General features: G+C 48.1%; 2 protein-coding genes across 4 annotated transcripts in view; one reads left to right on the forward strand and one right to left on the reverse strand.

Annotated features, from left to right (window-relative positions):
• Nucleotides 1–3,146: 3,146 nt before the first annotated feature.
• On the reverse strand, nt 3,147–5,707 carry LOC122896033 (translation initiation factor IF-2-like). Its single transcript, XM_044233974.1, has 3 exons — nt 5,148–5,707; nt 4,339–5,101; nt 3,147–3,426 (listed from the first exon to the last, which is right to left on the reverse strand). The coding sequence occupies exons 1-2, from the start codon at nt 5,705–5,707 to the stop codon at nt 4,351–4,353; spliced, it is 1,311 nt and encodes a 436-aa protein (XP_044089909.1). The 3' UTR covers nt 3,147–3,426; nt 4,339–4,350.
• LOC122895679 (transport and Golgi organization protein 1 homolog) overlaps nt 5,227–17,735 on the forward strand; it is a 45,961-nt gene continuing 33,452 nt past the window's right edge. Inside the window, exons 1-2 of one of the 3 annotated variants that reach the window (XM_044233257.1) lie at nt 5,227–5,973; nt 6,874–7,001. The gene's annotated coding sequence lies outside the window, so the exon portion shown is untranslated. The remainder of the gene's footprint in view (nt 5,974–6,873; nt 7,002–17,735) is intronic. The other 2 variants (XM_044233259.1, XM_044233260.1) reach the window with 2 other exon arrangements.

The following is a 17,735-nucleotide window of genomic DNA, read 5'->3' on the forward strand; positions in this document are numbered from 1 at the left end:
TGAAGACTGCTTAAAACTTTCTCTCTCTCTGTCCCTACCCTCCCTCCCTCTCTCAAAATCATTAGGTTGTTTTGTTTTTAAAAGGTCCTACCCTCAAAAATGGTAAAATGTAATAGGTGATCCAATAAAACTTCTGTTCAAGTGTTAAATGAATTGTACATGATTTGGAGGGTGAGGTAAGCCAATAAAAATACAATTTGAGTGTTACAAAGATGAGCTACACCTGACTGGAGTGATGAAAAGGCTTCCTGAGACATCTAGGAGTCCAAATGGTAGTGAGGCAGGACATAGAAGCAAGGGAAAGCATTTCAAAGAAAATCCAGAGGAAGAGAAGGTGTGAAGGTATGGAAATGAGGTCCCACGGTCCCAGCCCAAGACACAAGCAGTTGGCAGGAAACACAGACCCCTATATGTGGAGGGCACATGGGGATTGGTGGCAGTCTGCTTGCAGAAATCCTAAAGGAACACGAAAGAACTGAATCAGGAGCCCCTCATGATGCTCGGCATTTGGACTTTATTTCAAAGGCAATGAGAGGGGCACCTGGGTGGATCAGTGGGTTAAAGCCTCTGCCTTTGGCTCAGGGCATGATCCCAGGGTCCTGGGATCCAGCCCCACATCCGGTTCTCTGCTTGGCGGGGAGCCTGCTTCCTCCTCTATCTCTCTCTGCCTGCCTCTCTGTCTACTTGTGATCTCTGTCAAATAAATAAGTAAAATCTTAAAAAAAAAGAAGAAAGAAAAGAAAAGGCAATGAAAACTGCCACGTAATTTAATTTGACCAAGCAGAGAGAGTTGGATTTGCTTGCCTCGGGCCTGGACGCATAAGGCTGGTGATGGTTATTATACAGTAAATGGTAGTTACCAGCCTGTGGGGCGAAGTGAAAAGATGTGGATGACCTCTGAAGTGAAGGAAGAGCTGAAAAAGGATGGAGGAGGGTACAAACAACTAACCTGTAGAGGCCTGCCCAACAAACGACCTCCAAGAATCATAAATCCCAGATTCACTAAGGCCTTTCCCAATGTACCCACACAGACCAACTACCCTCCCATGGACTCATTTATTCCAAGGGTGCGCCTCCCACCACTGAAGACCTCTTTGTCTCACCTTTTCAACATCCGTTCGATTCCCTGAAAGGAGGCATTTTCTATCCACTTCACCAATGACTTGAAAGAGCAATGACTGACAGAACTCTACAACTGAGGAGGCAAAAGCTTTCTCCGTTTATGGGCTGTAGAAAAGTTCCACACACCAGGCTCGATCCTTACACTACAGCTGAAAGAAGACACCTGTGTTCAAGGATGCAGGTAATTAAAAGGCACCAAGGAGCTATCCTATTTCTAGGATGTCTAAGGGTCTACACGCAGAGTGGAGCTCTAAAATAGTCTGAGGATGAAACAGCAGCACTGGTCAACTCACAACCACGCACACAAACACGGATGACTCTCCGTAAGGCAGGCCCAGGAGTGCATCCAACTGGATGACTCCACGTACACCAAATTCAGGAACATGCGCAACAGCTCCCCAGCAACGGAAGTCAAGAACCGTGGCAGAAGTGACCCTCAAGAGGGTTATCACAGACTCTGGGGTCCTGGGTGTAAAGTCACATGGTGTGTTCCCCTTGTGAAGGTTCCTCAAGCTTTTGGCTTATGATCTGTGCACTTCTCTGTATATATGCTGCGGTTCAAAAACTTTACTTAAAGGGGTATCTGGGTGGCTCCGTGGGTTAAGCATCCAACTCCTGACTCTGGCACAGGTCATGATCTCAGGGTCCTAGGATGGAGCCCTCAGTCTGGCTCCTGGCTCAGTGCAGAGAGTACTTGACATTCTCTCTCTGTCCCTCTGCCCTCCCCTACCCCCACAGAGACTCTCTCAAGGAAACAAGTATCTTTAAGAGAATAAATAAGCCTTAAAAACAAACAAACAAACAAACACAAAACCCCCTTCCCTTAAAAAGAAGAAGGGAACTTCCCCATGGGGAGGAAGACAACACAACCAAAAAGGCCCAGGTGACAGAGCCAAAGAGAAACTGAGAGCCAAAAGAATACAGCATGTTTCAGTTCAGACTGCAAAGGAGACATCCAGGGATCCACTATTACCTGAAGTTCTAATGAACTGAGTTAGTGCTGACCACTTCCTCACCCAGCTGCTGTTTACCAAAATAGTTTTGTTTTTGGTTTTGGTTTTTTTTTGGGGGGGGGCCATAAAGAGAGAGAGAAAGCACACAAGCAGGCAGAGAGGCAGGCAGAGGTGAAGAGAGAGGCAGGCTCCCCACCGAGCCAGGAGCCCGATGCGGGACTCCATCCCAGGACCCCAGGATCATGACCTGAGCCAAAAGCAGTGGCTTAACCCATTGAGCCACCCAGGCATCCCTACCAAAATTGTTTTTATTCATCTTGGAATTTCTTCAGCATTGACTGAAGCACAGGATGAACCTACGTCACTCAAACATCCCATCCCAGCAACTAACAGCATACACTGACAACTTAGCTGGCCTGGCCTCAGAAAATGGCAGGCAACTAAGGAAAAGCAGACTAGCCTCTATACAAAGGTCTCAACTTTACATTATCCCCAACCCAATGAGCTAAACGGCAAAGCCTACGGCAATAACCTACAGAAGTAACTACCCCTTGCTCCAAAAGAAAGAAGATTGTGTGCTGCCCAAAAAGACAAATGCGTACCTTAACACTGTCTAGAAAGACACCCACCACCCCACTGCAGAAGATCATCAGAAAACAAACAAACACAAACTGACAATTCAGCTTTCCAAAAAATTACGCTTTCTTTATCCAACCCCAACGTTTATCTTCAAACACAAGAAAGGAACAGACATTTGCCGCTCAAGACAGGAAAAGCACAACAACCAGCACAACTGTACCTCCACCACCAAATCGCTCAGGAGAAGAAAACGTAATTCAGGACAGGCAAATTGAAACCATTCTACACATGGTCAAAAGAAAACGTCTAAACTCCTCCAATCCACAGAAAAATCCCTGCTTCCTCTCTTTTTGAGCCCATCCATACCAATAACCCAATGGATACAAGTGGCAAACCAATCCAGCCTATTAGAAATGAAACAAAAACTTGGACAAATGTCCTCCCACAAGTCATGCGGTGAATAGGACCCCGTTGCACCCAACTCGAAATACACACAACCAAAACCACACATCAACCACCTGCAAATACAAAAAAGCCAACCTCAACAAGTTGGAATAGAGGACCTCAAGGATAGCCCTCCACCCTCTCCCACACCTTAAGCAACAAAAGTCCTCCCACCAAAGCTAACCCACATCTTCAAGTACCTGGTGGAGGTGCCTTCCCTCACATGGCAGAGGCTGCCTATGAAGGCTTCAGCGCAGCTTCTGAAGGTGCAGATGCTCTAACCCCAAAAGACTTTCTCTGCAGCAGGTTCTCTGGTCATTCTGGCCTTCTGAGGAGTGAGGAGTTGGGGAAAGGGGAGGGAAGAGACAGGGATCCAGATAAAAAGAAGGAGAAACAGAAAACACAGGCACTGGTGAGACCTCGCAATTTCCCAGGCATCCAGTGCTGCAAACTTGGCTCAGAGACCGACCACCCCCCCTTTCCAGGGACCGAAACAGGGACCGGGGAGTGCACGGGGTGCCCCCAAAGGCACCCCGCAACCTCGGCCCAGACCCTGCTACCTAGAACAGGCGGCAGAGATGGCAGCGGCCCAAGAGAGGCCGCGGTGGCCGCGGGGAGCGGGCGGACTTGTGGACTGCAGTGTGGGGCTGTCGGGGCGGGGGGGGGGGGCGGCAGAGGAGATGCTGGCTGGATCTGGACGGGGCTCGCAGAGGCAGCCAGAGGCCAGTGGCGGGGAGTGGGCTGGCTCCTTCCCTCTCCCCTCCCAGGCTGTCTCCCTCCCTCCCTCCTCACCAGGGTAAATCTCCCTTTCCCTGGGAGGAATGGCCACGGCAGCAGCGGCGGACGGCCGCTGAGGAGCCGGTGCCGGGGGGGGGGGGGGGGGGGGGGGCTGCACCAGAGCAGCCAGGCCTAAGCGGGAGCGACCCGCCCCGCTGCAGCCGCAGCCACCCCCAGCCCCGAGGATCTCCATTTTAGCAGCGCGCGCCTCCCTCGGCCCTGGGTAGCCACGGAGACTTGTCGTCGCCAGCCCCTTCTCGCCACAGCCCTCCCTCCCCTTCCACCCTCTCAGCTCAGAGCAGGTACCTGGTCGGACTCTCTTTAAGGTGCAAGGACAAGGGTTGGCTGTACCCCCGCCCGCCCAGCCCAAAGCCCAAAGTGGCGCCACTGGAAGGAGAAATACCATCCAGGAATTCCTCCCAAACCTGGCCCCTCCCTTCTGCGCGACAGTCTTCAGCCCTACCTCTGCCCTTCCTCAGTTGCTGGCCCTCGCTGGAGCTGCCGCTGCCGCCGCTTGAGCAATCCCCGCCGCCGCCATCTGCGTTGCTGCCATCTGCGCCGGAGCCGCCGCTTGAGTCGCCAACACCGCTTGTGCAGCCGACGCAGTCTGCGCCGACGCCGCCGTCTGCTCCACCGCTGCTACCGCCGCTGCCGCCGCCGCTGCCGCTGCTGGAGCCGTTGAGGCCCAAGCGGTTGCCGCTTGTGCAGCCCAGCTGTCTGAGCCAATGCCGCTTGCAGCGCCCACACCGTCGTCTGTGCCGCCGCCGCTTCCGCAGCCAACACCGCCTACGCCGCCGCCGACAATGCCGCCTCCACCAAAGCCACCGCCGTCTACAACGCCACCGCTTTCTGCCCCGAGGCAGCCTGAACCGCCGACGCCGTCGTCTGTGCCGCCGCTTCCGCCGCCGCAACCGCCTGCGCCGCCACCGCCGTCTGCACCGCAACCGCCTGCGCCCCCGACGCCGCTGTCTGCACCGCGGCTGTTACCGCTGCGGCCGCCGACTCTGCCGCCACCGCTACCGTAGGCGCCGCCACCGCCGCCGCTTCGCCGCCGCCGTCTGCGCCGCCGCCGCCACTTGAATCTCGACGCCGCTTGTGCAGCCCAGGCCGCTGGCGCCGCCGACGCCGAAGCGTCCCCGCTTGTCTGGGGACGCCGCCAACTGCGCCGCCGCCTCTTCTCCGGCCAACGCCCTCTGCACCGCCTCAGACGCCGCTTAAGCCGCCGGCTGCGCCGTCGCCGCTAAGGAGGCTCGTGCCGCTGGCGGCGCAGACTGTGGCGCCGGCGGAAGCGGCGGCGGCGGAAGCGGAAGCGGCGGCGGCAGAAGCGGCTGCGTCAGAGGCGCAAGCGGCCCTGCGGCGGAAGCAGTGGCGCTGCAGACAGTGGCGTGGAGGGCGCCAAGCGGCATAGGGGCAAATGCCTTCGGCTGCACAAGCGGCTTCGGCTCTGAAGGCGTCCGGGGCTCAAGCGGTGGCGGCAGCTGCAGCGGCATAAGCGGCGGCGACGGCGGGGATAGCAGTGGCAGCGGCTTCAGCGACGGCACAAGCGGCGTCGGTGGCGGCGCAGACGACGTCAGCGGCGGAACCAGCGACGGCCCCGACGGCGGCGTCAAGGGTGCAAGCGGCCTCGGCGGAGACAACGCCGGCGGTGCAGACAGCGGCGGCTTCAGCGGCGTCGGTAGCAGCGACAGTGCAGACAGCGGCTTCGGCGTCGCAAGCGGCGGTGCAGACGGAGGTGGCTTGGACGGAACAAGCGGCATCGGCGGCGGCGCAGGCGGTGTTGGCTGCGGAAGGGGCGGCGACACAGACGACGGTGTCGGCGGTGCAAGCGGCATTGGCGCAGACAGCTGGACTGACCAAGCGGCAACCGCTTGGGCGTTCAGGGCTCCCACGGCGGCGGCGGCGTCAGCGGCGGTAGCAGCGGTGGAGCAGACAGCGGCGTCTGCGCAGACTGCGTGGGCTGCACGAGCGGTGTTGGCGACTCAAGGGGCGGCTGCGGCGCAGGTGGCAGCAACACAGATGGAGGCGGCGGAGCGGCGGCGGGGGCTGCGCAAGCGGCGGCAGCGGGAGCCCGAAGGCCAGCAACTGAGGAAGGGCAGAGGTAGTGCTGAGGACTGTCGCCGAGAAGGGAGGGGGGCCGGTTTGTGAGGACTTCGTGGACGGCATTTTCCTTCCAGTGGCGCTACTTTGGCCTTTGGGAGGGGGGCGTGCGGGGGTACAGCCCACCCTTGTCCTTGTGCGATAAGGAGAGCCCGACCAGGTACCTGCTCTTAGCTGAGAGGGTGGAAGGGGAGGAAGGGCTGGGGGCTAGAGGGGGCTGGCGACGACAAGTTTCCGTGGCTACCCAGGGCGGAGGGAGGCCCGCGCTGCTGTAATGGAGATCTTGGGGCTGGGGGAGGCTGCGGCAGCAGTGGGCGCGGTCGCTCCCGCTGGAGGCTGGCGGCTCTGAGTTGCAGCAGCCCTGGCAGCTCCTCCTCAGCGGCCCTCCGCCGCTGCCACCGCCATGGCAATTCCTCCCAGGCAAAGGGAGATTTACCCAGGTAGGGAGAAAAGGAGGGAGCTAGCCTGGTTGGGGAGAGGGAAGGAGCTGGCCCATTTCCCGCCACAGGCCTCTGGCTGCCTCTACACGCTCCCTCCAGATCCGGCCAGCGTCTCCCCTACCGGCCCCATCCCCAGCCCCACGCTGCAGTCCACAAGTCCGCCGCTCCCCATGCCCGCCTTGGCCTCTCTCAGGCCGCTGCCATCTCCACTGCCTGTGGGAGGCAGCATGGTCTGGGCCCAGAGATTGTGGGCTGCCCATGGGGGCGCCCCGTGCACTCCCCAGTCCCTGTTTCAGTCCCTGGAAAAGGTGGGTGGGTGTTGGGTCTCCCAGCCAAGTTTGCAGCACTGGATGCCTGGGAAATTGCGAGTGCTCACCAGTGCCTGCGTTTTGCTGTTTCTCCTCCTTTTTAACTGGATCCCTGTCTCTTCCCTCCCCTTTCCCCCATTCCTCACTCCTCAGAAGGCCAGAAAGACCAGGGAACCTGCTGCAGAGAAAGGTTTTTGGGGTTAGAGCATCTGCACCTTCAGAAGCTGCGCTGAAGCCTTCATAGGCAGCATCTGCGATGTGAGGGAAGGCACCTCCACCAGGTACTTGAAGATCTGGCTTAGCTTTGGTGGAAGGACTTTTGTTGCTTAAGGTGTGGGAGAGGGTGGAGGGCTATCCTTGAGGTCCTCTTTCCAACTTGTTGAGGATGGCTTTTTTGCATTTTCGGATGGTTGATGTGTGGTTTTGGTTGTGTGTATTTCGTGTTGGGTGCAAAACAGACACTTCTCCAATGAAGACATATAAATGGCCATCAGACACATGAAAAAATGTTCATCATCACTAGCCCTCAGGGAGATTCAAATTAAAACTACATTGAGATATCACCTTACACGAGTTAGAATGGCCAAAATTAGCAAGACAGGCAAAAACATGTGTTGGAGGGGATGTGGAGAAAGGGGAACCCTCTTCCACTGTTGGTGGGAATGCAAGTTGGTGCAGCCTCTTTGGAGAACAGTGTGGAGATTCCTCAAGAAATTAAAAATAGAGCTTCCCTATGACCCTGCCATTGCACTCCTGGGTATTTACCCCAAAGGTACAGATGTAGTGATAAAAAGGGCCATCTGTACCCCAGTGTTTATAGCAGCAATGGCCACGGTCGCCAAACTGTGGAAAGAACCAAGATGCCCTTCAATGGACGAATGGATAAGGAAGATGTGGTCCATATACACTATGGAGTATTATGCCTCCATCAGAAAGGACGAATACCCAACTTTTGTAGCAACATGGAAGGGACTGGAAGAGATTATGCTGAGTGAAATAAGTCAAGCAGAGAGAGTCAATTATCATATGGTTTCACTTATATGTGGAGCATAACAAATAGCATGCAGGACATGGGGAGATAGAGAGGAGAAGGGAGTTGGGGGAAATTGGAAGGGGAGGTGAACCATGAGAGCCTAGGGACTTTGAAAAACAATCTGAGGGGTTTGAAGGGGCTGGTGGGGGGGGAGGTAGGGGGAACCAGGTGGTGGGTTTTAGAGAGTGCACAGATTGCATGGAGTACTGGGTGTGGTGCAAAAAATAATGAATATTGTTATGCTGAAAATAAATAAGAAAATTTTTTAAAAAAACTAGTATTCCATTGTGTATGTGTGTATATATATACATATGTGTTTATGTATGCATATACTTGTATATACATGTAGTTTTCCAGTTTGGGGCATTGTCAATAGAACTAAGAACATCTGTGTAATAAGTTTGCATAGTTTCATATGGAAAAAAACTAAAGAAAAGATTGACTTTCAAATATGCAATTTAAGAGGGTGTAACCTTGGAAAAGTAATTTATAACCCTATATATTATATAGTAACTAGGTAGGTACATGAGAAAATATACACATTTTATCTCAATAAAATGCATTTTATAACTTTTATGTAGAAATACATTTGATGTAAAAATGCATAAATATTAAGGTATTAAGTAGAGCTGATGTTAATTTCCAGTTTCCAAGTAAGAACATAATGATTGATTTGTCTGCAGTCTGACAGTGTTTAGGTGCAACGATTAAAAACCAAGCTAAATCTTTTGTCTCGATATCCGTTTTCCATCACATGTCTATTATGCATAGGCAGAAAGCATGACACAATTTGAATCCCCATTTTTCTATGTATTTGGAGCTCAAGTCAAATGAAAGCCTACATTTGTGAAAATTTCACATTTCATTTATGAAATGAAAAACAGCATTTGTGGTAAGAAAGCCAATAGAATTTTGTTGCATTCTTGATGCACACTCCATGGAGTAGCAGCTAAAAGAGAATCATTGTATAATTAGAAAATAACATCAAAATTAAACAGCAGTAAATAATTAAATAGACATATGCTTTCCACTACCCAGCTTAATAATTAAAATACAGTCATATGAAGTGTGCAAATATGTGCATGTAGGGGGGAAAACAGAGTGAAATGTAGTCTCAGGAGATCTGGCCTTGATGTTTAGGCTACCTTTCAAAACCCAGGGGGAGGATCTACTTTCTATAGTTACCACATTATGTAATTTAAACCTTAATTTTCTCAAGAAATTGCACAATACTCCAGCAACAGGGAAGTATAGCTATCTATACACTAGGAAAAAAAACACAAAATACAATGAATTAAAGCCATTTCCAAAGAACTCCAGATATAGGTTGAATGCATAAAGACGTGGACAAAAACTGTCATTCTTATGTTTCCATATGTTAAAGAACTGAAGAAAAACCATGTTTAAAGAATACACCGGGTTCCTGGGTGGCATAGTGGGTTAAAGCCTCTGCTTTTGGCTCAGGTCATGATCCCAGGGTCCTGGGATCTAGCCCAGCACTGGGCTCTCTGCTCAGCAGGGAACCTGCTTCCTCCTCTCTCTCTTTCTGCCTGCCTCTTTGCCTACATGTAATCTCTGTCTGTCAAATAAATAAATAAAATCTTAAAAAAAAAGAATACACAGGAAATACAAGAATGGTGCCACACCAAATCAAGAATATACTAAAAATAAAATTAGAACAGAATGAAATGAAAGTTGCATTATAACTGAAATAAATATTCTCCAGATGAGCTCAATGGTAGTAATAGATGAAATAATCAGGGAATATAAATAGAGATCAATTGAGATTATCCAGTCCGAAAAACCAAAAGACCTATAAATGTAGTATACATGTTGAAGAACTAAAGTCACTCAATGTATGGTCTCTAACTCCATGCAATAAAATAAAAGTCATTCACAAAAGGAAACAGAAAATTCACAAATATGTGGAAAATAAATAACACACTCCTAAATGAGACATGAGTCAAAAAAGAAATCACAGTAGAAGTTAGAAAATACCTTGAGATGAATGAAAGCCAAAAATCTGTCAATTGCTCATCTCTTGAAAGTGAAAATATAAAATACAAAGTCTTATGGGATACAGTTAAGTTTTTTTTTTTTTTTTGAGGGAAACTTAGGATTATAAACATATATTTAAAAAGGAAGAAAGTGGGGGCGCCTGGGTGGCTCAGTGGTTTAAGCCTCTGCCTTCAGCTCAGGTCATGATCTCAGGGTCCTGGGATCGAGCCCCACGTCGGGCTCTCTGCTCAGCAGGGAGCCTGCTTCCTCCTCTCTCTCTCTGCCTGCCTCTCTGCCTGCTTGTGATCTCTGTCTATCAAATAAATAAATAAATAATCTATTAGAAATCATTTAAAAAAAGGAAGAAAGTGTTACTTTAATAACCTATCATCTTAAGAAATGACAAAATGAAAAACAAATTAGGGGCTTATAGGTGGCTCAGTAGGTTAGGTGACCAATTCTTGGTTTTGGCTCAGGTCATGATCTCAGGGTTGTGGGCTCGAGCCCCGTGTTGGGCTCTGTGCTCAGCGAGGACTGCTTTTGTCCCTCTGCTCTTCCCTTCTCACTCACTCTTTCAGTCTCTCAAATGAAGAAATAAAAATAAAAACATGATAAAGGAAGAATGAGTTAAAAGGCAAGCAAAAGGAAAGAAATTTTGAAAGATGAGATCAGATATAAATGAAATAAGACACAACAGAGAAAATCAATATATACAAAAGCTAATTCTTTTTTTTAAAAAAAGATTTTATTATTTGTTTGACAGAGACAGATCAAAAGTAGGCAGGAGGCAGGCAGAGAGAGAGGAAGGGAAGCAGGCTCCCTGCTGAGCAGAGAGCCTGATGAGGGGCTTGATCCCAGGACCCTGAGGCCCAAAGGCAGAGGCTTTAACCCACTGAGCCACCCAGGCGCCCCCAAAACTAATTCTTTAAAAAGATGAGCAATTGACAAATTTTTGTCTATTCTTACCAAAAATAAGATAAAAATACCAAATTATGAAAAAATCTGGAATGAAAGAGAGGCATTCCTATTAGCCTTATAGAAATAAAAAGAATTAAATTGCAATACGAGGAACAATTGCATGCTAATAAATTAGAAAACTAAAGAAATTTGGCAGGTTCCTAGACTCAAATTCCTTAATCTTAACCCCAAAGTAGAAAATCTGAATAGAACTTAAACAAGTAAAATAATCAAACAGGTAATCCAAAAACTTTCCATAAAGAAAAATCTGGGACCATATGGCACACTGGTGAATTCTGTGAAAACATTTAAGGAAGACTCAAAAATCATTTAAAAAGTAGAAGTGGAGAGAATACTTTGCATTCATTCTGTGAGAGTCAGTATTAGCCAGATCCCAAAACCAGGTAAAGATAACACAAGAAAATGAAATTATAGACCAATATCTCTTAGAACTGTAGACACAAAAATCTTCAATACTAATGCTAGTAAACTGAATTCAGCAACACATAAAATGCTATGGCCAAAGAGGATTTATCTCAGGTATGCAAAGTTTGCTCAAAATGTGATATTTAGGGGCACCTGGGTGGCTCAGTCATTGGACATCTGCCTTCAGCTCAGGTCATGATCCTGACCTTCAGCTCAGGGGTCTTGGGATCAAGCCCTGCATAAGGCTCCCAGCTCGGCAGAGGGCCTGTTTCTCCCTCTCCAACTTCCTCTGCTTGTGTTCCCTCACTCATTCTCTCTCTCTCTCTCTCTCTGTTAAATAAATAAAATGATATTTAATCAATATAATTAATATACCATATTAATATAATAAAGGGTAAACCACATGATTACCTCCATAGATATAGAAGAAGAAAGTGGTTAAATGTCAACACCATTTGGTGATAATCTGTCAACTGAATAAAAGAGAATTTTCTTAAAATAATAAAAATAAAAAGCTGTATATGAAAACCCACACTTACATATTTAATGGTAAAAGGCTAGATGGTTCCTCCCTAAGGTCAGGAACAAGGAAAAAAGCCTGCAATTGCCACTTTTATTCAACATTTTATTGGAAATTCTATCTTGGGTATTTAGCAACAAAACGAAATAATAGGAGTATGAATAAGAGTGGAAGAAGTGAAAATGTCTCTATTTTCAGAAGATACTATAGAAAAAAATTCTTCTATAGAATTCTTCTATAGAAAAAAATTAATCCACAAAAATGCCATTAGACCTCAGTATGTCCAGCATAGTTCCACGATGCAGGATCAGTACTCAAGTCAAGTTGTAGTCTTACTCACCAAAATTGAGCAGCGCAAAAATGAGATTAAGAGATTAAGAACAATCCCAGTTACAAAAAACATCAAACCTTAAATGATTTAGGAATAAATTTGACATAATCACAAAACTCATACATACTCAGGCAAACTCATACTTAAAAGACCCATGATCACAAAACTCAGGCACTGAAAATGCAGCCCCGTAAGGGGGACACCAGGGGTCCAGAGCACATCACTGCTTGTGGGGCTCCCAGGCTCCACCTCGCCGGGCCCCCGGGTCACCAGCAGCCCCCGCGCCCCAAGCAAGCACACCCACCCGGGTGGGCACACTGACAGCTTGGCACATGCCACAGCACACCACGCCATGCCATGCCACGCCACTGCACAACTCCGTGCAGCACCCGGCCCTGCCCCTCATCAGTCACATGGAGAAGGCGGTGCAGGTTGGAGGGAGACTGGCAGGGAGACTGGCAGCTGCCGTGGTGCAAGCGGAGGTGGCCTGGGAGCTTGAGGCCCAGGGGCTGAGGTCCGGCTGAGGTCGGGCCATGGAAGGGCTCAGGGAAGGGAGGGGGACTGCGTTTCTCCTCCCAGCAGTGCCACTTCCCGCTTGGGGCGGGGGTGGGTGGGTGGGGGTACAGCATATCACTGACCAGGTACCTGCTCAGAGCTGAGGGGGTGGAAGGGGAGGGAGGGCTGGGGGCTTGCTGTGGGCCAGTGACTGCAAGGCTCCAGGGCCACCCGGGGTGTGGGGAGGCACGCGCTGCTAAAATGGAGATCCGGGGACACGGAGAGGCGGTGGCGGGGAAATACACACAAAATACGCACAACCAAAACCACACATCAACCACCCCCAAATGCAAAAAAGCCATCATCAACAAGTTGGAAAGAGGGCCTCAAGGATAGCGCTCCACCCTCTCCCACACCTTAAGCAACAAAAGTCCTTCTGCCAAAGCTAACCCAGATCTTCAAGTATCTGGTGGAGGTGCTTCCCTCACATTGCAGATACTGCATTTCAAGGCTTCAGTGCAGCTTCTGAAGGTGGAGACGCTCCAATCCCAAAAGCCTTTGTCTGTGGCAGGTTTGCTGGTCCTTTTGGCTTTAGGAGGAGTGAGGAGTGGGGACCCGGAGCAGGGGAAAAGTGGGGGAGAAACAGCAAAACACAGGCGCTGGTGAGCCATAGCAATTTCCTAGGAATCCTGGGCTGGAAACATGGCTTGGGCCACCAGCCACCCACACTTTCCAGGGACCGAAACAGGGACTGGGGAGTGGACAGGGCGCCCCCACTGGCACCCCGCAACATCTGGGCCTGGACCATGCTGCCTTGCTCAGCTGGGGTCATGGTCCTGGGGTCCTGGGATCCGGCCCCGCATTGGGCTCTCTGCTCAGCGGGGAGCCAGCTTCCTCCTCTCTCTCTGCCTGCCTCTCTGCCTACTTGTGATCTCTGTCTGTCAGATAAATAAATAAAATCTTTTTAAAAAAGAAAAGAAAAAGCACTTACTGGGAGCTGAATAGATTTTGTTTCGCTCTCTGAAACAGGGAGTTCCATCAAATGGCATGAAAGTTTAGAAATGTTATTTAAAGCAGTGTGATTATGTTTAATTTATGTGTCCTGTTTTGTTTTTTTTTTACATGTAGAATCCCGCAGAGGCCAAACCTCTTTATTGTGGTATTGCTTTGAGTGTTCCCTTAGATGATGTTCAAGTAAATGGCTAGGAAACGCCTAAGAACTTGAGAAATTTACCAGTGAAGACCAAAACCAAGTTTATACTGATGTATTGCAGGGAATAATTATCTTCTAATGAAATGCATTTCAGTTTCTACATGTTTCTTACAAAAAATATGATTTACCAAATTTTGGAAGCGTGTGAGAGGTTTTGATTTTAAAAGCCATAGAAATGTTCGAAGTTTGTTCCAGAGTTACAGCTGTTGAGAGTGACATTCCGATTTTTAACGAATCTAGGAGATTACTGAAGTCAGACTGTTTTAGGAACAGGATACTTCTCTCTTCTCTTTAAGGGTTTTCGTGTAATTTTTTGAGGTCTCTGCTTGAGTGGGATTTGAACTCAGATTTCCAAGATCAGAGGACTTAACACTCTGAAAAGTGGCACCAACATTCTGTGGCCTTTTTGTTTCATCTTTTTAAAAAAATTAATTTATTTATTTTCAGCATAACAGTATTCATTATTTTTTCACCACTTGGTTATTGTCAGTGTTTAGGTGTTGGAGAAACATTCTTGAAGCCATATTTAATTGGAAAGCAGGCCCCATTTGGGCTTTCTTAGGCTAGAAATGGGATTCCTGTGGGAAGGGGACTTTCAACAGGTCTTCATCCAGGTGTCATGAGGTATAGAAACGGTTGGTTAATTTCCCTGCCATCCTAGTTACTGCTCTGTGATCTTCCTGGGTCTTTTTCTTGTAATTCTTTTTTGGTACTGCAAAGATTTCATACTTTCTGTCTTGCATATTGGTATTGGTGACAGTAGAAAACTTGTTGGGTTTGGATGCTGAGGATGAGGTAAAAATTTGGGATTTTAGAATAACTTTTAAAATATTAAAAGGGGAGGCGCCTGGGTGGCTCGTTGGGTTAAGCCACTGCCTTTGGCTCAGGTCACGATCTCAGGGTCCTGGGATGGAGTCCCACATCAGGCTCTCTGCTCAGCAGGGGGCCTGCTTCCCTTCCTCTCTCTCTGTCTGCCTCTCTGCCTGCTTGTGATCTCTCTCTCTGTCAAATAAATAAATAAATAATCTTCAAAAAAATTTAAAAGGGATTCGTTAACCTGTTGGCTGGTGTAGAGGTTAGGTTTTATTGCTCTGAGCTGGTGTTTCCTATTTGTATTATGACAACAGCCTCACCGGTGGTCTGACCCGTGGTCATTTTGGAGTTTGTTCATCATTTTGGTCTTTATTGCCATAATCGACCAAGTCTAGGAAGGAAGTCAGAGTTTGATGAGTGGTAGGTCCAGTAGGACACAGAACTGTATTTACCCTTTGAGGATAGAACAGGTGTCACTTAATTGGGTGAGGAGAATAATAACTTCCCCAAAGAGCATTTATAAAATTCCTAGGAGGTGAAAGGTACTGGTCAAGATATTGGTGAGGGGTGGGGAAGGAGTTGGTTAGAATGGCACTAGGATGAGCAGACTCAAGTTTTACAGCCTCGGAGACAGGTATAAATAAGGTGCTGTGTGGGAGATTAGAGCAGTCTGGCTAGGGGAATCAATTTGAATGCCTCCTTTTCCTTCCCATTTCTTCTGAAAAAAGGAATCGATTTCTACAAGATCACCTGCAAGCTTTTCATTGTTATTGCCAGGTGTACTTTATGTGTTGAGTACTCCAGGTGGATTCGTGGTAGGGATTCATAAGGTCTGCTCTGGAGCAGAATGGGAAGGAGGTCAGATGCGCCAGAGGAACATGTGAAGGGAAGCAGGAGGAAATACTGAACAGGATCCTCGGAGGTTCAGGGAGCAACAGAGATGTACATTGGGTGTGTCAGTCATATGGAGGGTCTCTTTGGGTCTTGGATACACTCCTTTTTCTAACTGTGTCATCGCACTCGGCCCCTGGCTGGTGATTATTGTGTAGTTTGATGGAGGTATGATTTCCATCTTGTCGAAGTCACTCATGGTAAGTGCATGATTCATTGAATTTCAGTTGTTTTAAAGACTTGTGCAAGCATCAGCACAAACCAGTTTGGGAAGATGTCCATCCTATCCTGTGGTTGTCTCCTGTTTGTTCTGTGATACAACTTAAGAGCCTGGAGGGGTCACCTGCTCCCGGCCAGGAAGGTTTCCTCCTCACCATGCTGAGAGAACTCTACCCTAAGCCTTTCAACAGAGGAAATAAAGGGGTGTATATTGAAGGTGGCTGTGGGTGGGGAGGAAACTCTGTCCCTTTCTTCTGTGATAAGAGGAGTCGGATAAAGTAGGGCTTGCCAGTGTCATGAAGGATGATGCCATCAGCTTTTAGAATGAGCCACCCCTGCAAATTGACAACTTTACTTAACCCTTTTGTGAAGTGGACGTTCTTGAGTGTTGAGCAGAGTAACTTCTTAGACTCGGTGGTAGATTCGATGTACTTGGCTTCGGTCTTGCTGCTTCTCTGAATCCAATCATGTCTTTTTTGGAAGTAAAGATGGCCAAGATACTGCTGCAGCAGGAGATGATTAGTGCCTCTTTGATCATAGCGCCGCATTTGAACCCTCAGCTACTGCTTACGTGACACTCACTCGAAAGTTGGTAAAATTTGGTGTTGGGTAATTCCCATGGATTTAGAACTTTTCTATTCTTCAGTGCCCGATTTTATTGGGATACTAGGGTCAACTCATGTTTATTTGCACACCATCTCCTTGAGAAGTTTGTAGAGCTTTTTCAGGGAGAAGTGAGGAATTTACTTTAGATGTGTCATAAAATTGTGTCTTAAAAGGAAAAAAGTTGGTACTCAGGATATTGAATGAGAAGTTGGTACACTGTATTGTTTGTAAAACATTTCCTTTCTTCTGGAACTCCCTCGTTTTTTGAAGCTGTAAGTTTGGACATTTCTCTCCTCAAATTCAGGTAGCCTAACAACTCAATAGCCCTTGGATAGTCATGAAGTACTTTAGAAGTTTTCGGGGAAAACATTCATCCTTAGCGAGACATGAAAGTTCTAATCTTGCCTCAAAAGTGCATCTCCCTGAGGTAATGAGTTTCAGATTGAAAAAAAAAAAAAAAAAAGAACAACTCCCAGAAAACAGGGCTGGCGTGTAGCTAACCTGGAGTAAAGCCAGGCTTCTTCCCTGTGGTTTGGGGTCATCCACCACAGTGGTTTTGCTCCTTAGGGCACATGGGTTTTACTGTAGTGTTTGTCTTTCATAAATCTTCTCCATGAAATACATGGAAAAACTACATGTCTTCTGAGCCATCTAATTTGACCCAACCTATTGGCTTCTAAGATCGCCCTTATCCCAAATCGGTGGTAATTTTATTTGTATTTGCCATTACATTGGACTTAGTGATTTATTGGTACTGTCTTGATCTTCTGTCTACTTGGTAACCTTCCAGTAAATTACCTGGGTAGTTGTTCTTATTTGACAGGTTTTAGTGGAGCACACCACCAAATGGGCTCTGGTGTCTAGTGGTGGAAAAACAGACAATGTCCTTGTTCTCATTGCATTTGGAATACTGTGGAGAAGAAGAGAAAATCAGCAAGTAAACAGAAAAGTGAAATAATCATGGCCAGGGGCAAGTGTTTTGAGAAATCAGAGCAGAATGTGAAACTACACAGTGATGAGAAACTCTTTCTAGACAGTGTTAAGGTACACCTTTGCCTTTTTGGGCAGCGTGCACACTCCTTTGTTTTGGGGGCAAGGGGTAGTTACTTCTGTAGGTTATTTCTGAAGCCTCTGCCATTTAGCTCCTGGGGCTGGGGAGAATTAAAGGTGGAACCTTCGTGGACAGGCTAGTCAACCTTTCCTTAGTTGCCTGCCACATCCTGAGACCAGGCCAGCTAACTTGTCAGTGTATCCTGTCAGTTACTGGGATGGGAGGTTGGAGTGCGTTCCTCATGTGGCATAGGTTTCTCCTGTGCTTCTGTCAATGCTGAAGAAATTCCAAGATTAGTAAAAGTTCTTTGGGTAAACGGCAGCTACTTGAGGAAGTTGTCAGCACTAACTCAGTTCAGTAGAACTTCAGGTAATAGTGGATCCCTAAATGACGCGTGCTGCAGTCCTTTGGCTCTCATTTCCTCTTTGGCTCTTTCAGGAGGGCCTTTTTGTGGGTGGCATC

The sequence above is a fragment of the Neovison vison genome, chromosome 14, assembly GCF_020171115.1.
Source record: "Neovison vison isolate M4711 chromosome 14, ASM_NN_V1, whole genome shotgun sequence".
NCBI classification, from domain to species: Eukaryota; Metazoa; Chordata; class Mammalia; order Carnivora; family Mustelidae; genus Neogale; species Neogale vison.